A 20,083-nucleotide genomic window follows, 5' to 3' on the forward strand; every position below is an offset into this window, starting at 1 on the left:
GTCAGTGTCACTTGCTCGTTTCCTCGCCAGTTGATTTGCTACGCTTCTAGTGTCTCAGTTTTGTGTTGCTCATATGATCCAGATTCACTGGACTGCTCTTCACAATCCAATATGGCTATACGTATCAGACCTCAACATTTACATTTATTCTATCAGACACAACGTTTCACCACCTTCTGTAGCTGTGCAGTTTTGCTTTTTGTCATACATATAATTTGTTTCTGTATATAATATCTACTTGCCCATTTTACTCTTTATCGGTTTCTGCATCCATGAAGATTTATGGACTAGACGATGTCCTTTCCTTTCGTTTTCTAACACCATGTTTTAGTTGTGTATTGTGTGTGTGATTTGGCAGAGATCTTTCCATGCACTGGTTACATTTAAAAGTTGTGATTCATGTATAATTCATGTGGGCAGTTTTTGTTTGTTTTGCTAGTAGTGTGTCAATGCTTGTTGGCATTTTTCTTTATTTTCTTTACTTAGTTTTATGATTCCTGCTTTGTCAGTTTGTATCGGTTGTTAGAAAAATTTAATTTAACTTTAATTTTGATCACCTTTTCAGTTTATTTGTTTCTTAGTGTCCTTCTCTTGTCTTTTGCTTCTCTCGTGGTATTTTGCTTCTTTTTTTCTAGGGCTCGCTCTATTGTTTTACATTTGGCCGAAAAAGATGTGCCGAAATTTGCTGCATAAATTGCTCTTCGCAGTTGGTTGGTTGTAGTAGCCAAAAAAATCGTCATATTTTTCAGTTGTTCGTGTATGTGTAGTAATAAGAATCTTTAAACAAGTGAGGTTAGGATGTTGAAGTGTCGCGTTCCTGGTATTTCCTGTCTACGTCTCAAGTTCAGTTGTAAATGTAAATTTTGATTTCCTCAACCATTGTTTCACTATTGTTTAGTGAAAGTGTCCGATTTACAATTAGAAATCGATACGAAATGAAACGTGTACCTACTCGTTATGTAAGCGCAAAAAAAGGAATCGTTTTGTGCTGCCATTAGTTGTATGCTTATGGTTGTTTTGAAAAATATTTGGCTTTATAGATCCTGCAGTTTAAACTATTTGCCGATACGCTTATCTCTTATATCACGTCAATTCGCTTTAAAGGATTCTTTCAAATGTTTCGATTTCACCACATTGAGCAAGCTGTGAGGATGTTCGTCCACACATTCACTGGAAAACATTTGTAGTTTCTTGTGTTTCGGAAAATTATTAATACTTCGCTTTTTCTGGGATCGCTAATACTACCGTATAATGTTACTGTTGTGTTTATGAACGTTGAATATTTGCATATTATGGCTTCGTGTTGAATTACTCAATTCATGTAAACGTCATTAGTTCAATAATATGCCCATCACTAAAAAAGTCATATTGCTCCCGCAGCTGCGTCATCGTGGTACACCGACGTTCCTTATCAACGTGTATTTCTGAGTTTGCGATAACGTGCGGTTCGTATTCGGTTTGTTCATGTAATTTTTATGGATCAAATTAGCTCAATGTGTTCGCTACATACTGAATTGCTGTTGATAGGCGTGTTTGTTTATCATTAAATTCGTACAGTTCGATGTTTGGCCTTCTAACGTTTTATCTATTGGGAGTTATGTTTGGTTTTGGCTACGATTGAATTGAAAACAATTTCGTGTACAACGACGCAATGCTTCTTGTTGTTGAGCATCAACCCTACTAGAAAACAACGGGGTTCGTTACACTTGGTGGTTTTGTCAACTGGCACACAAATTCCAGACTACCGGAAAGTATATAACACCTGTAGAGTATCAAAATCCAAAGCCCTCAGTGACCAATACTCAGAGAAACAACTTACTAGATTTATGGTATAACGCTTGTCACCATGTTACCAAACTGGTTCATAGCTAAAGTCCGAAGATTCGTGGTTCGAAGAGTCTCGCATAAAATTTAATAGCAAAATCTCACACTCAAATACTTCCCAGCTCGGAATCTTCTTCGTATCCGAGCCCCCGTTCGGCCCGAATTTTCTTGAGTCGATTCGAGCTTGGGTATAAATGATAAACAACTACAAACAGGTATCATGTAATAAAATGGCTAGCTGGCTAATGAGATATTAGATTGATCTATTGGACCGGATCCGCCGACGTTACGGTTTCGCTTACAATCGCACGGCCCTACCACGGCCATGGAAACTATTTTCATTCCTATGATTTGTTTTTTACGGAGCCAAAGAAAATGTGATTTTATTGACCTACTTTTAGTGTGAATGTGTATCTTCGAACCGCATAGCTTGGCGGCAGGTAAAAATCAATTTTACCTCTGTTATCCTTGGAGTTCATGTACACATGTAGACCGTACGCTTTTGGGCCCGGTGTGAAACTCCTCTACGGAACAGCGAATCAGACTCTACAGTTATCGAACAAGTTGCAAATCTGATTATGGTAGTCACTATTGTAGCTGCTTATCGAAAAACATGTCACTGTTTTCCGCCCGCGTCCAATGTGATTCCAAAAGGTTTGTAATATCGTACAGTAGACCACATTGACGTGACAGTAAGGAACGGATATCTGTCACAGATGCTCCATCTTCGTTCGTACATCTTTTGTGCCGCCTTGTTCGCTAGTTAATTTTTGTTTCTTGTTAATGTTACGAGTGTAATGATGAAAGTTCAGTCTTTATACACAGATTTCAAAATCCTCGCAAGTATATTCTAGTAGGATGTAAGATTCTACACCGTTCTACGTTTTCTTCTTCTCATGCTTCATTTTTATTATGTGCCTAGGTTTATTTGGTTTTGATGTTGTCCTTAACTACATAAGGTATATATGCAACCGCTTTTCGTTTCACTCAACGGACTCTAATAAATCTATACTGTCTTCAAGGTTAGATAAAAAAACCAGAAAAAAACCATGTCGTGTTTATGTGCAGGACCAAGAAGAAACGTTGCGTTGATGGTGTCGCCAATGGTCGCCGTTTCTGTGTCTAATTAGTCAATCCAAAAGGAATTTGATAAAAGCCATGGAGTCGTTGTGACTACGATAACAGTAGTTCACAGCCTAGGGCTATCAAATGACGTAACGTATACTATAAGGCAACAAATTGGGCTTCTGTGGAAGAAACGATTGTGACAGTTTTGCATTCTTCGGCGATATAATTACCACGGTAGTCCAATGCCGGTAACAAACTTAGTTCAGTCTGAGCGAGAAACCAAAACGTGCGCTTGCGTTCGAAGGTTGCCATAGTAGCCCAAATAAATTCTATGCAAGTCTGATCCGTATATTTGCGATCGGAATGCTCTAGGCTCTAGGTGACCATGGCTGGGGCAACCACGGAACCACGGTCGACACGGATTGCATCGGATTGTTCGACCGAACAGAGTCCTAGTTTCGCTAGCTAAGTCCAGTGGAAAGTTGTGGTGGTTTTGCTTTCCATTTACCTATCACCTTGAGAGGCTGTGTCTTAATGTCTTAACTAGTTTTGATTGAGACCACTATCGCCCACCCATGGGTAGTGGCTAGGCTAACGTACGAATAGTCGTCTCCGAAGGTCAGAGAATGGGTGTGCGTGCAACACTATTTGCTGCTGTTATCATCATCCACTGTTTACCATGCTATGCGTCGGAAGGTGCCGCTCTCTATTCTTGCCTACGATATCTATAGTTTTAGTGTTCTTGTCAGAGTTTTGATTGGTTCTGTGTGTTGTTGGTTGGTGCTTATACGGCAATGGAGTAGTCGGAAGGATGGCCTACACCGGCTGCGTTGCCACCCCCCGGAGTGCCACTGTTCGGCCCGGCGCCGCCAGTGCCTCCCAGGATGCTGCCCACCATTGAGCTACCGTTGTTGCCATTGTTGTTGATGCCGTTGTTGTTGTTGTTGGCTGGGTTATTGTTGTTGCCGGGTGTACCGGCGCCGAGCCCGCCTGCATTGGTTTGACCGGGCCGCGACCAGAGCGACGAGCGCATGCCGAGCTTGAGCTTCTTGATCGTATCGATGTCGCATTCGGCCTCCGAGAGCTCGATCCGATCGGGAGTGCCGGCCTCGATCGGCACCTGATGGAACAGTGGGCCACCGCCGGGCGCGCTAGCATCCGGGAGATGGAGCGGCGTCAGCAACGATCGCATCGTTCCCCTGGGCATGTAGATGTGATGTGTCTGACTTTGGCTTTTCGGTCCAACAAAACACGCCCCAAAACGTCGGTGGGACGAATTGGGACACAAGTTTCATGATGATGTTCCGTTGGTATCCCGATGACGTGTTACGCGTCACGGTATTGATCAGTCAAATTGGTATTGTTTCGTTTATTTCGTTTGTTTGTTTGTTGGTTTATTTTACGTGGATTGTTTTCCGATTCGTCAACCATAGGCATAGCAGTAGTGATAGCATTTTTAAACGATTGGTTTGTTTTTATTGACGATTTGAAATGGTGGCGCAATAACAAACAGGTGACGAGAGGCAGTAGTAGTAGTAGTAGTGGTAGTAGTAGTAGTAGTAGTAGTAGTAGTAGTAGTAGTAGTAGTGGTAGTAGTTGGGTATTAAACCGAGAAGAAGGTAGAGTCGTTTTAGTTTAGTGTTTAGCAAAGCGAAACATTTTGCGGTTTATTAGTTTGGCGGTGGTGTTTTTGTGGCCATGGTGGAAATGGTGGTTGGTGGTTGGTGGTTGGTGGTGGTGGTGGTGGTGGTGGTGGTGGTGGCAGTGTTGATGGTGAACAGAAGGTAATGGTGAGTGATGGACGTGTACGCGGTTACAGTGGCACAGGTGTGTTAGTGACGCGCTGGTTGGCGTTGGTCAATTTCGGCCGAATAGTTAGTTGCCCAGGACGTAGCGCAGGTTTGGTCTGCCAATTTTCGTTTTTCCTTCCGAGACTTCCACGACTAGACTTTCCACGACAAAGCTGATGCAGCGATAGACGATACCTTTTCCTCCTCGATACGTTCTCTCTTTCTCTCTTTGAGATCCATTTTTGAGTTCGCTTCAGAGCGTAAACTTGAACTAATTGGTAATTACCTGACGACTTTCAAAAGAATTTCCTATGCTTTGCCCAATTTCCAGTGTTTTCGACAGTACTTTCGCTAATAACCGATCGAGCCCTGCTGTTCACTGTGGGGTGCGGTAAGTTGCGCTAGATTGCCATTACCCTACACACGGCGGCCCCTGTCCTCGCACATGAACACCCGTTTCACATCAACAGTTGGGAGACAGACGAGAAGAGTTGGTGGAACCTAGCGTTCGACTACTGTGGATGGGACGAAACTGGGACGGCATGCGTGGAAGCTGTATCGGGACGTTGTCGTTGTGGCAACTACTACGAGGGGAGGCTACTGGTGACTGAGCTTTGGAGGGCTTGTGGCGTGGTGTGGTGTTTGTGTTATGAAGGTGAAGATGATGGTACCTTGAACGGCCACGCCGCGGTAAGGACTTTTGTTCGGACATCGGCGACAAATCGGACGAAGTGCTCGATTGCGTGCCGTGATAAATCAGACCTGGAATAGAACGCATATAGTGGGTCGGGTTATAGCCGTGGTCGCCCGGGCCGCCGGCCGCCTGCAGCTCCAGATCCTTACTGTGCTTCATCTTCGCGTCCAGCTGATTGGACGATTCGGTGCGACTCGAGGTTAATGGATCTTGGTCCGAGTCGGACTCTTCACTTTCGGGCTCCGTTTTTCGTGAGTGTCTGCGGCGGCCCTTGGAAGAGTTCTGCAAAGAAGAAAGACGCACGGTTAAAGCTACATCCCACCAGTGGCCCGTGGGGGGGCATACACTAGCAGCGCACTACGCAGGTGTAGTGTACGGGTGCGAGCAACTACGGTCGGAGCCGACATGTCGAAAAGAATAAAACACAAGAAAGGGAAGCGCTACTCGAAAGTGCTCTATAAAACCTACGTGGAACTTAAGACAGGATGGTCTAAGGGAACCTCACAGAGATAGTAAGGGAACGGGGGGCAGGAAGGAATCGTGGGCCGCGAGGGCGCTTTCCACGGCTCGCAGCACGCACGTTGTGTTGGTGTGTACTAATTTTGGTATTCGTTTGGAAGGTTTCATGTTGGGGTGCTGAAATCGATAGGTTTTACGAGTGTTGACGAGTGGAACTGAATCAAACGGAACTCGCTAACGTCACTAAGAAGCCATTCAAAAGCCAATCGGTGTGTGTGTGTGTGTCTAGATGCGGGATTGAAGAAGTCAGAAAACGCACGATATTGTAGTATGGCGATTGATTGTGAAGTCTCAGTACCGCTGCGGGTGGTGGCGAGGCGCACCCCTCGGTCATGGCGCGTTCGTGGTACATAAAGGAGTGCAGCAGCGTGTTCGCTGGTCCGCTGTGGTGCGGCTGAGCCAGCGTGCTTGCCTCCGACAGTTGGAACGTAGCGTATGGCGAAATATCTTCGGATGTTTCTGGTGGAACAGATGGAAGATGTTAAGGTTTGGACAGGACAGGAGCTGTCAGCTGATCTTGGCCAACTAATGGCTTACCAGGTATCTTATCGCCCGCCTGAAGCGCGACTTTGTGAATCGTGGCGTAGTAACGATCCCTTTGGGCGTCGGTGGTTTGCTGACTCTCCATGGTGTCTTTCCGCTGACGACCTCTTTGTCCTGCACGGCAAACGAAAATAGCAAAAAAAAGGTCCGTATAATTGCACGCTGGCGACTCTGCCTGGCGTCCACAGTAACTTACGGTATTTGAAGCACACGACCGTGAACGCAATGCAGATGATGGCAGCGGTAATCGTAATGATGATCGGTATCAGAAGTTGAATATTGTTATAAAAAATCTGAGAACGATGTCCTCTTTGTACTAGTTCCGGTGGTGGAGGGTCTGTTGGGAAAGAGCGGAAAGAGCTGCAGGAAACGACACACGACACGACACGACGACCGGACGTACCTCCATCTTTCGTGAGCGTCCAAAAGGTGTATTCTGCATTGGTGGAACCGGCTACGTTGTGTGCCTCCATCTTGAGCCGGTACATGGTCGAGGGCAGCAGTCCGGACAGAGTGAAGCGCCTCTGCGGTTTGAGGGCGTTCGAGACCAGGTGCCACTCGTCGTCCAGCCCGGTCGACACGGAGCGGTACTGCAGCACGAAGTAGATGATCGGACAGCCGTTGTCGGGCCAACCGTTCAGCCGGAGCACCACCGAGCTGGAGTTCGGTGCGATCAGGACCGAGTCGGGTGGGACGCCGGGCGACTGGCCTTGCGTTTTGACGTTCAGCGTCGTGCTGGCCGACGAGGAACCGATCTTGTTGTGGGCGATCAGGTACACCTGGTAGGTGCTGCCGCAGAACAGGCCCTTCAGATCGTGGCTGGTGGCGTGGCGTGACAGTTGCATCTCCTCCAGATTGCCGTGGATTCGGCGGTAGTGCAGCGAGAACGCGGTGATCGGTGCGTTGCCCGTGGATCCGATTTTCCAGTGCAGCAGGATGCTGCTGGACGTGGCACTGGTGACGTACAGGACCGGTGGTCCGGGCGGCACCTGGACAAGCAGGTTGTGCGTTAGGCGGTCCGTACCGATGCCGTTGTCGACCTGGCAGGTGTAGTTGCCGGTGTCGCTGGTTTGCAGCATCGTCACGATGATTTCGCCCGAGTCCAGCAGCTGGATGTTATGCTGGGTGCCGGGGCGCAGCAGCGTGTCGCCCTTGAACCACTCGCGGCGTGGCTGCCCCACGGCCATGCAGTTCAGCGAGGCCGACGACTTCCACGGACGGATCGTGAGCCCACCGAAGGACACGATCTTGGCCGGCACCCGGTTCGACGTCAGCTGGGACACGACGCGCGAACTCTTGCCTTCGCCGACGCGCGTCGACGCGGACACCCAGAACTGGTACTCGGTGTGGCTCTGCAGCTGCTTCGCCTCGAAGTGCTGCTGGTGGGCCTGCAGGTTACGTTTGTCGTTGTTTAGCTCCTCGCGCCCGTTAACGGCGCGCATGTACAGGTTGTACTTGGTGATGATACCGTTCGGGTCCTTCGGCGGCAGCCACGAGATGTACAGGGACGAGGGCGAGCTGATGGCGATCTTGATGTCGGCCGGCGCCTCCGGAGCGTCCTCGTCCGTGTGGCAGAACGACGGCGGCGATATAACGCCGTCTCCCATGCGTGTGTACGCCAGCACCTGGATGCTGTAGTTGGAGAACTTGCGCAGGTTCGACAGGTGCACGGTCAGCGAGGTGGTCTTGCGCGTTTCCATTTCGCCCGTGCTGATGGCGTCTTCGGTGGCACACTCGTAGAACACCTTGTAGCCCTGCAGCAGTCCGTTCGTGTGGTGGGCCTGCGGTGGCTGCCACGATACCTGAATCGAGGTGGAACTCTGGGCCATACAGCGGATGTCCTCCGGCGGTTTGCTCGGCACGTCCTCCATCGTTTGTGCGGTGACCGGCTCGGACAGTGGCCCCGGGCCGATCTGGTTGAAGGCCTGGGCTACGATCGTGTAGCGCGTGTACTTGGCCAGGTTAGCCAGCAGGAGTTCCCCCGTGCCGTCTTCACCGTCGCCGGAGATGGAGGTAAAGTTGTAGCTGTTGCTCGTGGCGTGCATCGAACGGTACCCGATGTTGTAGCCCTGAATTTCGCCGTGCCGCAGCTCGTAGGACGGTGGCATCCAGCTGACCAGTATCTCGGTGGACGAGATTGGCCGGGCACCGAGGTTGAGCGGTGGTCCAGCCGGCCGCTGGGGGTCCGTCTTGATGAACAGCTCCTGGCTGGGTGAGCTCCGACCGGCCGGACCCTCGGCGATGATCCGGAACACGTAGTTGGTGGCCGGCTTCAGGTTCTCTATGATTGTCGAGTAGGCCGGTGGGTCCGATATCTCGATGTACTGCCACTGCCGGTCGATCTCGCGGTACTCGATGACGTACTTGGACACCTCGGCCGCGTCACCGCCGCGCGGTTGCCACTTGAGGTTAACGACCCGGCTCGAGACCGTGGCTGCCTCCAGCGAGGACGGTGGTTGCGGTGGTTCCTGCACCTGCAGCTGCACCAGCTGCTGATCGCGCCCGTACAGGTTGCTGGCCTGACAGAAGTAGGCCCCACTGTCGCTGCTGTCCACGTTCGATATCTGCACCTCCGCCGAGATGCCCTCCGGCGTGGCGTCCTGCTTGATCGAGACCCGGTAGTTGGTCGATGGGTTCAGCTCGTGTTTGCCGTTGCGGAGCCACACAACGTTGATCGGCTTGTCGCCCTTCACCTCGCACTGCATTATCGCCGTGTCGCCCTTCTTGACGGTCACCATCTTCGATTGTCCCGCAAAGTACGGAGAAGCTGCCGTAGGATAAACAATTGGATTTGTAACCATCGAAGATTGTTTGGCAAAGTTGGTCTACCAACAGAGCTCCTGAACGGTTCCGAAACTGGCAGTGGATACGTCAATACTCACAGTTCACCTTCAGCTGGATCACTTTCCCGATGCCGGTCCCGATGCCGTTGTTGGCCTGGCAGAGATAGAACCCCTCGCGGTCTTCCTTTACGTGCTGCAGGAGCAGCGACCCGTTGGCCAGCAGCTTCGTGTACGGACGTTCCCGTACCTCCTCGTAGTCGCCGGATTTGCTTCCTGAAATTCCGTTATAATGAGTTCCAGTTTAGTTTCGGGGTTCATTTTTTTGCTTTGGTTTCTGTTTCGCAGTTTCGAGGGAAATAGAGGGATCCCGGGGATTGGTGCCAGAGATTGGTGGCAGAGTTTTACGAGCCCAGGGCAGGCTTTCTTGAGAGCAATCCCGCGATGGCTCCCGTGTTCGGGGATAAGCAAAACGAAAAAAAAACGTACACCAAATGGTGGTTCGTTTCCAAAATCACTCACCTGTTGCTTTCTTCCAGAGAATCGTCGGCACCGGGACTCCCTGAGCCTGGCAGTGAAGCATAATGTGGCGGTTCCGCTCAACGCTCACGTCCATCGGTTCCACAACCCAACGAGGCGGAACTGTTCGGTTCGGTGATGGATTCCCACCCGGATCAGGACCGGTGGCGCACATCGAGCGATGTAGCCAAGGCAACGGTTTATCGATGATCGGGCCCCACGACAACAATGTATTGGTGTTTGTGTGTTTGTGTGCGTAGAAAACAGAGAAAAGAGAGCGAAAGCCCAGCGCCGGCCAGTGAGTTTCCGGACAGAGAGCGAGAGAGGGAGAGAGAAAACACCATCGTTAGTTGAAGAGTGTGGCCTTGGGGGAAGTTTTTGCCGGACCGCCGGAAGTTTTTCGAGGATTATCCGACGATGGGTTTTTCCTCGGTCAACAATGGTGCAACAATTTCGGGAAGGACTACACAGCGTTTGGGGTGGGAGGACATTGCGCGGGACATCGGGTGGATCGGTGGTGGGCGCGGGGAAGCGGGCTTGCTTTAGCATTGGTAGTCGTTATTGTTTTCGATAGGTGGCAGAGTGATATACATATTTTGGGAGGGTGTTTTTCTTGCGCCACATAATGCTACAGATTTTGCTAGGCGTGGGAAGATTTGTGCAGGTGCGACAAGGGGGTGCGTTAACACAAAAACCAGCTAGGTATCATAGTGCTCCCATATTCTGCTGCTGATAAACGCCACGGCGGGCTTGGGTGAGATGCTTGGGTGAGTGGGGAGTGAAAGCCATAAGAAAAGCATAACGGAACGGAAAGTTTTCTTGCTCCCAGTGCTGATGATGCGCATCTATACACAGCATGACGGTGGCTACAAGTGTTCGAACGCTGGCAACGCTTTCATCGCCTTGACATATGTTTTTGGTCTCCTCACCGGACCTTTCCAGCCGCTAGGTTCCGAGATTGGGGCGGGAAAATTATGCTTTTCCGAATTACCATAGACAGGCACAGGGTATAACAGCAATTTGGGTGCCACAACTAAATCTTATGTTTTATCTTCGTGTAGGGACCAGTGCAAGGACTGTGCTGAAGCTTTGGCATAACAAGCGATTGGCAATATTGGTTCGATGCGTTCGTACATAACTCGTGGTGAAGTGATTAAAATGCTCCGCTAATTGAGGACTTTTAAAGCGCGTAAACTTTTAAACTTACGCCTTATTTTTGCTTGTAGCGACATGATAGTTCTATGAAAAAAAAATTAGTACCTTTACAAAAAAACAAATAGTTACGCTATCCTTATTGTGAGATTTGAAAATAAAAAGGAAATTTGAACATAACAAGTACTGGGCGCCTCCATTTCCATAATGTGACGATCGTAATGGTTCTTCAACTCAACGGTTCGTAAAGAACAGTTAAGCATCCCAACGAGCGAGTATTCATCTATCGTTCTTACAATATTTGCGGTATATTATTTGAAGTGGCTTTCGGTTTGTTGATTGCAGCGCATAAACGTAACGCATGCATACGGTGAAACAGGGTACTAAAACGCAAAATTGGAACAGTGCAAACATTTGCGTACCGCACAATGCCGGAACCACCGGCTAGATCAACCGGAAAGTGTTGGCAGCGTAATTAACGTACGGTTCTGATTTTTGACACGCAGCACTTTCAGCACAGCCCCGACATATAGCGCTTATATAAACAACAGCAAGCCACGAGACGCGCATCAGCACGGATGACCGGTCTCGAACAGATATGTGAAAAATTGAAATCAAAAGTAAAAAAGCAGGAAAATGCTCACAAACAAAACGCCTGATCGGTAGGCATCCGTCATCAGAGAAAAAAATGGATGAATAGAAAAGCTTCAACCCATCGAATGCTCAGAGAAAACCTAGTATGCGCTGCATGACGACGTGCGTGCCATATTTCAATACATATCACAGCAAGCTCAGGGGGCGATTTCCAAGAGGATCAATAATGCAATTGGCATTCGAATGATTCAGCAAAACTTATATGGTCCACATCCAATCATAACGAAAAAGCAAAATCTCCTGGGATAGGTATCGGGACGGCCACCAGGGACCAGGTTCCGCGCGAGGTTTGTTTTATTAATTTCTGACTAATATCAAGGATATTAGCTGTGATTATTGATTATTATTGCCAGTTTTTCTGGCAATTTGGCTCGGTAATTGGGTCAACCAAGGAAATCGACGACGTGCGATGCTAGTGGGTTACAGTGATTTATTGGGTGATTTTTCAATCAATTATTTTGCGTTATACATTTAATGCGGCCCAAACTGTTACTGAACAAATAAAATAAAGCCAATAGCTGTCACCCTGTACGTTGATGGAAAAATGTAAAACAACACATAATAGGAGCACTGGCAGGGATTAAATTTCAAAAGCCCCATTATTTTACTTCCATTACAGAGACTATCATTGTTTGACTGTATTTTAAAATGAATAGAAAGCAATCAAGCCTCACGTGCTGGGCTCGTGAAAATGAGACGTAGATCAACCCACCGGAGCGGAGCTGACTAAAATGCACGTCGAATTCCGTAGGATTCCACGCCGGATACAGATCACTCATCGTCAAGCAACCCAAACGGGCGCTGTTTCATAATGCCTCTCGATGTGCATTGCAAAAATCTTCCCTCAGCATGCCAAATGCTATGGATTGGGAGAAGGTGTTTCCGAAAGGCCAAGTTCGGGGGAAAAGGAACGGGTTGAGGTTCGTTATAAGTTGTCATTGCAATCATCACACAAAAGTTAACCTTAACCTAATATTGACTAGTTCTACGATAAAGAAAATTAAATCAAAACTTTCGGACAGTAAGAAATCAAGGTACGATGATGTGAAATGAAAATAAATGTCATTAGCTTGGTGCTGATAAGTAAATAAATGGACGGAGAAGTCGGAAAAGTGAAGGGAGCAGCTGAAGCATCATTTAAATAATAATAATAGTAGCATCGCGTAATGCGCGGGGTGCTTTCTACGATGCATAAATATAGTGGAAGACCGTGGAACAATCACAGAAATAGTTTGGTTTAAGGTGTAAGGGCTGTATATTGTGGAGTTTAAAATTAGTAATTTATAGTTAATCCTAATTATGAAATCATTCGAGAACATCAAAGTAATGTGGTAATTGAAGAAAATCGATATTTTTAACTTAAAATCTTTTGTGTCCCAAGAAACAAAATTAATACAAAAAAGAAATATCACAAATGTTTTATACTTTATCAAAAAAAGAAATAACACAAATTGTGCCCATAAGCGTGTCAGTGAAGTGCAGGATTAGTGGCGTTTCTATGGCATAGAAGTGGTGGATAAAAGAAAGACGATTTACATAAATACCCATTCGGTTATTCAAACTCAATCGACGTACTAAGTACAAAGTGAAAGGAGCTGAAAGTGAATAGGTGAGCATACAGAAATACTGCCGAAGGGATAAAAGGATAAAAAAGTTATGTGGAAGTAAACCTAATGGATAAAGGAAAAACGGTAGTGGCAGAGAGAAAGAGAAAGAGAGAGAAAGAGAGAGAGAGAGAGAGAGAGAAATAGATAGAGCAAGGAAAGTGATCTGAAGTGACAGTAAGAAAGCGGAAGGTACAGAAAGAGGAAGAAGGTACAGAAAGAGCGATAGTTAGTGAACCGTGTTGAAGAGTATGTACCTTTGATCGAAGCAGCGGTTGCGTCGGATTCAGAACGGTTTCAAGATTCACTAATTTTTCCTTCTGGCCTGGCTAGGATGGGATTTTTCTGCGTTCTCAACACTTCATTTTCGCTACTCATTTGCGGGTTTTAATCATTTGTGAAAAAGAATCATCCAGCGTGACCAGCCCTTTTTTGTTAATGTTGAATTCGTTCGGTACTAATGAAAGGAAACATAGTGAATGCTTTTATTTGAGGCATTGCGATGATTAAAAGCCAGCTTACGCCGCTTGAGGCGATAGGTAGTTTTTGCAGTGGAGACATTTCAACAATCCACACATACAGAGGAAAAGCGACGATTCAATGAATCGCTGATCTCGTATTTAGTGGCATAACTGGATTGATTCATTAGAGGCTTGTCATTGTAATGATATTGTCAGCGCCAAGGGATGCAAAGCTTAAATTCTATCCTGTATGTCGCGCCCGTTCGTTAGTCCGCCGCAACCGCTGCCTTAGGACTGGTACCTAACGTAAGCGACACGCTGTGCAATTAGGGAGTCTTGTGCCAGAGCTTCCGGAGCGAACATGGAAACCTGTAAATGGAACCCTCGCGGGAGTGTGCACGAGCCGAAAGCTTTTGAAGGATCTCGGCTCTCGACTTTTTCTAGACAACTACGGACACGGTTGTTGCAACACCGGGCGGTGGTAGAAAGCAGTAAGGAGGGCGGTGCAGAAGCTGTATGCGATGGCCGGTAATGTCTTTAACGAACTCCTGGTTTGGCTGGAAAATTGTCGGCGGTTTAGTTTGTGCAATACGTAAAAAATACGTATTACATTTTGCGGATGCTTTTGGTGGACGCGTGCGCTGGGCGATGATTTGGGCGAAAACAGTCCTTTATTTTAAACATTTTTCATATGGCTTATATTATGGATGCTGTAGTGGTACTCAAAACAGGGTTATCAAAAAACAAGAGTTTGAAGACAGGGTTTTTGTAGTTGCTTGTTTGCCAAGTGAATGTATCGTAAAACTAACCTTACATTGGTAGTAGCGGCGATGGTAGCGGAATAAACAAATTAAATGAGAATAGTTGAAACCACGCCAGGACTTGTAGAAGTAGAGTTCCTTATCCCGAAAAAACGACAAAATGTGGCAACACATTTTTCCATTGCGGATGTAGCGCAGAATCAGTATGTATTGAGGAACTAAATTCATTCCAAACTTAAAAATTGGTTGCTAACTGTGTAATGTGGTTACTTTCATCTAGGACTGATGTAAAGTTGTATTGCGATTTCCAAAAATTTAAACAAAAAACAAAAAAAGTGAATAAACAACTTGCTCAAATAACTTCGTTCGATTAGTACGAAACTCCAATAAAAAAGCGACAGTTGCAATTTAAATCGGAAATATATTTCTGAGATAAGCTAATCTGGTTTTGAAATTTGTTACCTTTAGTGGAACGATAGAAGACGGGTCCTAAATGAATGAGAAGTGTATTGTGAAAGCTGTGTTCTTTCTTTTGATGCAATACATCGATTGAGTCAATTGCGAAAATATTTACCACGATTGAAAAATAAAACCGCGCTTCGCGCACAAACTCAAATGCAAAGTCCGTAAAGAATTCCGGATTTAATAGTTCAATGTTTGCATATAGTTTTCAAACTTCTTCTAACTTGACTTCCAAATTTCTTCTAACTTACAGTCGAAGTGTTGATGGGAGCGTTTGTAGTGTTTGATTTGTTTAGTTGAACAAAGTCTGGTGTGGGATTTCTTTTTCGTCTAACATCAAGAAGATTGGATTAGAAGTCAAAGAGCTGTTTTCGTTTCTCAATTTGGCGATTACAAATGTTTACACTTGTGTTAAGCCGTTTTTTATCATGTCTTCAACATTAGCAAAAGTTTGTTAGGTATAACTACATCGAAGCACCTTTTTCCAGCCATTCAGCGATGGATGAATTTGAATGCCAAGTTCGTTAGCGCCAGATATCGAGAGTGCACTAAAGCGAAAACAATAGAGTAAAATGGAGCCGTACGGGACGCGCATAATGGGAGACTGTGAACAGAACAATATTAAAACCAAACACAAACAAGGGCAACATTCAAGTTTTGATATATCGAACGATAAGCTAAAATATTGGTAGCGTTTGTGCATAATTGTGCTCATAAGGTGCAAGGGTGGCTTAACGGGAGCAGCGGTAAGAAATCACTTCTGTGCACCAATCTATGAAGTGCCTCAGCTTTTTAACGACAACTATTTGGCAGACGGGCAAAAGGGGTGCAGTGTGAGCATTTACCGTGGACATAAGGCACAAAGTGGTGTTATCTAATGCGGGCAAACACGTGGGTAGCAAAGTGAAAACAAGTGGCGTACTGGGGGGGTTTGGGTTTGCGGAAGTCCTTTGTTTCCAGATTGTACAAAAAATCGTTGCATTAACTATAAACTAAAAAAAAAAAAAACAAATGAAAAATAATACGGCAATGTGCAAAATGTCTCGACGGACACAGAAATGCTCCTATCATCCCTCGCTCACTATCAATGAAGCATAGAAATGCATTTGTCTACTTGATGTCCATTTCCACTCAGGTGATTATAAGTCTACTCAAGGTCCTTCAAGGCTGCTACTCTGATCAAGCTCAGGTTTCAATCTTCAATTAAGTACAGGCATAGCAAGCTCTGATCGGCATGACCGACTTGAACGCATCCAAATCAATCGTTGGGAAATATTTTCATTGGTTGGCATTAGAACACAGCTTTAATGTGTCGTCGTGTATTTGTTGGAGTGTGTCGCCTGCACAGAGTCTTAAGCCTAAACCGAAAATGGGTGTGTTATTGAGCAACATAGAAAATAACGGTTGCCTCGTGCTACTTTCGAAACAAAAAAAGCTCACCAAAGCAAAACCAAACGAACACAGAGACAGACATACCAACCGATAAGAGAAATCGCACTATTCAGCGGTCTTTGTTTTGCAACGGGAAAACCCGGTATACCAAGTCTAGACGCATGAAATCGGATTATGCAAACATTGGCAATTTGATCCTCCTAATTATCCATTTCTGACAACATTATCTTGTTTTCACATCAGGCCTTGATGACTGAATGAAATGACTTCATGTCGAAAAAGAGAAAAATTTGGTTTGCAAAAAATTTGAAGAGGTTAGACCATCAAATGCTTCAAGCGCATCAAATCCTTGTCGAAGCTTATCAAGCTTAAGGTATCATGCTCTTGAAAGATCGCAGTGCTTTGAGTTGTTTTTAAAATTTCAACATGGTGATTTTGACTTTACAGAGAGCGTTGGAGGCCTCCAAAAAAGTTCGTGGACGCTGAACTACAAGAACTTTTGGGCAAAAGTGACACGCGAACACAACAGCTTTGAATAAAAAAAAGTTTTTCATTTCAAGGCAATAAACTTGTGATTTGCTTTGAAATAAAAATCCGATTTCATACCTTTAAACTTGGTTCTAGTTCCACTTTGGTACTTTGACAACTGATCGATCAGATCGCGAAACCGATCACCGTATGTCAAAATAACAAAACTCGCCGCTGTCTTACCGCTTCAGAAACGTAAACAAAGTAGTAATCGAAAGTAAACAGCTTGTGCAGAAAACAATTACCTGGTGACCGACCGCAAACCCACTGCGTGCCAAAGCAACTGGGAAGGGATTCAGACGCTCTGTTCGTAACAGGTAGGTACAGGTACAGCAGGAAGTGATTGATGCCTAACTCTCTTGCATTTCGTTCTGGCAGATTTTGGGTGAGGAAACACACACGCACACACACACACACACACAGAAAGGAAAACAAAGCACAGACGACGGGGACGACGGATCGATCGCGCTAAGAGGTTGACGCCGCCGATCACACGCATGTCCTTGCGCTGATCTGACGCCGCCGGAAGTGTATCTAGCAAAACGAGCTGGTGGAGCTGGTATTCTCGCGTGGTAACTTTCCAAGCGTAACGGCAGCGCGGATGCAGAGCGAGCGACACACCGGCATTGGAAGACATAACGCAAGGAACGCGGCGCAAGGAGAGAAACGAACGCAAAGAATAATATATCACGGAACACAACACAAACAGCAGCAAGTGGTGGTGTGGTAAGTATACTTTAGCGTAGGGTTAGATATATACTATATACGTCTACGTACATATGAATATATGTATGTATTATATATAGATTTGGTAATACATATTGCGCTAGTACTGGGTCCGATCAGATCGTGTTATTAGTTTGGTGCAAGAGAGGCAACAACGACTGGCAAAGAAGTGTTTGATGCTTGAGGCTTGAGGTTTTTTGAGGTGAGGTGGTGTTGGTTGATTTGCTTGCTTGCAAACAGTGGCGATTAACTTTACTTTACCTTTTACCTGTAACGAGGCGGTAAACTTCACTTCGGCCGCCGGGTTGCTGGCCACGCACGTATAGTCGCCGGAGTGCGCCGCGGACAGGGAGGGGATGTTAAGGAGGGACGAGTACTGGTCTAGAGTGGACACATTGGCGCCCAGCAGCGTGGACAGCAGCGGATCGCCGTCCTTCAGCCACTTGAGCGTCAGCGGCGGGTCACCTTTCGACACGCCGCAAACGGTCCGGGTTCGCATGCCCTCGGCCAACCCGTCTTGAAAGGCGAACGGTTCGATATTGGGAGGAACTGATAGTGTGCGAGCTCAAGTACAAGACGACGGTATGTTTCGGGTTACGGGTTTGATTTTTTTCGCAGTGATGATGGCAGTCGGAGTCGACGATGCGGTTCACCCGACACCCCGCGTTACGCAGAATTGAATGTAGGTAGTGGTAGTAGTAGTAGTAGTAGTAGTTGAAGAAGTAGTAGTTGTTGTTGTAGATGATAGTAGAAGAGCAGTTACAACGGAAGCGGAACATGACAACCGAAGAGTGATAATAGGTGGTCGAAAGAAACGGAATGGAAAGAAAAGAAAGAAAGAAGAAAAGAGAGAGAGAGAGAGAGACCGTGAGTGGCGATCAGGCACGATACAGTTACCGTTAACCAGCAGCGACTGGTGGCCCTCGGTTTCGGCGGCCGTGTTGCGCACGACGCACGAGTAGTTGCCGGTGTGGTCGGCGGACAGGTTCTCTATCAGCAGGATCGAGTTGTACTGGTCGACCTGCGTGACCGACATGCGCTGCGTCGGATCGATCGGACGGCCATCCTTGCGCCAGGTGATGGTGAGCGGGATATCGCCCTTGATCACGGAGCACGTGATCGACGCCCGGTCACCCACGTTCAGCGACAGGATCGACGAGTGGAAAGGGTTTAGCTTGGGCGGAACTGTAAATGGTTCGATCGGAGAGATTCGATTATTCGAGACCGTGCACCACGGAACACCCGGACCCGAGGACCGAACTCGGCTCCACTGTTCGGGCCCCACTCGCCCAGGCCATGGACGAACGGCTGTCTTTGCTGGCACACTAGCTAAAACCTTGTTTTTTTTTTAGGGGAGAGATACACGGGTTAAAGTGACGATTGCCGCGCCGGCGGCGATACTGACCTATGACCGCCACCTCGCCGCTGCGCCTCGCACTGTGGCCCTGTTTGTTGCGCGCCCAGCAGGTGTACACGCCGGAGTCGAGCGACTTCTGCACCTCCTTGATCTCGAGCGTCCCATCGGATTGAACCTTCTGGCGCATGTCCTCCGGCAGCTCGCGGCCACCGCGTTCCCAGTGGATTTCCTCGATCGGATAGCCGGCGACCGGGCACTTAAGGTACAGCGTGTGTCCGGCGACGGCCGTCACTTTCGGTATCAGTCGAATGTACGGTAAGCCTAGGTCGAAGAAAAACATTAAGTCCACCGGCTGCTGGGGGTCAGAAGCGACGTTCCGGATGGCCGTGCTTACCGTAGATATTGAGCCGAGCTGAGTGTGAAGTTTTGCCAGCGCGATTCTCCGCCCCACACGAGTACTCGCCGCCGTCCTCCACCATTACGTGACTAATGTTCACGTGGCTGATCACGTCCCCGTGCACGGTTACGTATTGACCTATCATAAACCTGCCGGTCGGAAGAGACAGAGAGGGGAAGAGAGAGCAAGCAGCAAGCGATTTAGCAGCGTACCAGCGTAACGCGTGTGTCGGATTGTGCAGCAATGGTAAGCCGCAAAGCTACTTTGAAGCTTATTAATTTCCCAGAAACCCTCCCAACCACCCAGCCGAAGGTGACACCGAACTAAGAGGTCTAAGAATGCAGCAAATGGACCATCCGTAATATTCCGCGTGGGGCGGCAGCGGTACCTTTTGCGGAATCGCTCGGTGCGGTAACTAATTAAGCACGGCAAAAGGATGAAGATTGTTCCCATTCTACGAGAGGACGCCTTCCTTCCCTCCAAGGCGCCAGTGTTGCCGTGGAACTTTACCGCCGCCAGGATTTGGGTCTGCCGTGAGCCTAGCTTTGTGAAGTCGGGTAGGTTTGACACACCGCAAAAGCTCAACACATCGTCCCGCAACCCTCCGGTAGCCTCTTCACACATTTCTCTGGCAGAAAGGAACTAGCATTGGGATTCTGTACCGGGTACTCGCCCGGACAGAGAGTGCGATGTTTGAGGCAGTGTGGAAAGTGCTTTGGGAAGATGTTCATATTCTTCGGCTTTAATCTGCATCCTATTATGATTTGATCTGTGGTTGTTACCGGTTACCCCGAGTGGACTGCACAAGCCGCCCAAGTAGAGATATCTAAATCTGTTACCTGCCGCGCCACA

At 47.2% G+C, this 20,083-nt stretch overlaps 1 protein-coding gene across 2 annotated transcripts in view; it reads right to left on the reverse strand.

Annotated features, from left to right (window-relative positions):
* Nucleotides 1–3,676: 3,676 nt before the first annotated feature.
* LOC128268424 (cell adhesion molecule Dscam2) overlaps nucleotides 3,677–20,083 on the reverse strand; it is a 38,047-nt gene continuing 21,640 nt past the window's right edge. Inside the window, exons 7-17 of one of the 2 annotated variants that reach the window (XM_053005511.1) lie at nucleotides 19,229–19,380; nucleotides 18,883–19,155; nucleotides 17,739–18,026; nucleotides 9,741–9,860; nucleotides 9,321–9,494; nucleotides 6,842–9,205; nucleotides 6,635–6,775; nucleotides 6,433–6,552; nucleotides 6,155–6,354; nucleotides 5,354–5,658; nucleotides 3,677–4,124 (exon numbers count right to left, since the gene is read on the reverse strand). In XM_053005511.1, coding sequence (XP_052861471.1) covers nucleotides 3,677–4,124; nucleotides 5,354–5,658; nucleotides 6,155–6,354; nucleotides 6,433–6,552; nucleotides 6,635–6,775; nucleotides 6,842–9,205; nucleotides 9,321–9,494; nucleotides 9,741–9,860; nucleotides 17,739–18,026; nucleotides 18,883–19,155; nucleotides 19,229–19,380 — 4,585 coding nt within the window. Of the gene's footprint in view, nucleotides 4,125–5,353; nucleotides 5,659–6,154; nucleotides 6,355–6,432; nucleotides 6,553–6,634; nucleotides 6,776–6,841; nucleotides 9,206–9,320; nucleotides 9,495–9,740; nucleotides 9,861–17,738; nucleotides 18,027–18,374; nucleotides 18,663–18,882; nucleotides 19,156–19,228; nucleotides 19,381–20,083 lie in introns of both variants that reach the window. The other variant, XM_053005512.1, reaches the window with a different exon arrangement.

This window comes from Anopheles cruzii, chromosome 2 (genome assembly GCF_943734635.1).
Source record: "Anopheles cruzii chromosome 2, idAnoCruzAS_RS32_06, whole genome shotgun sequence".
NCBI classification, from domain to species: Eukaryota; Metazoa; Arthropoda; class Insecta; order Diptera; family Culicidae; genus Anopheles; species Anopheles cruzii.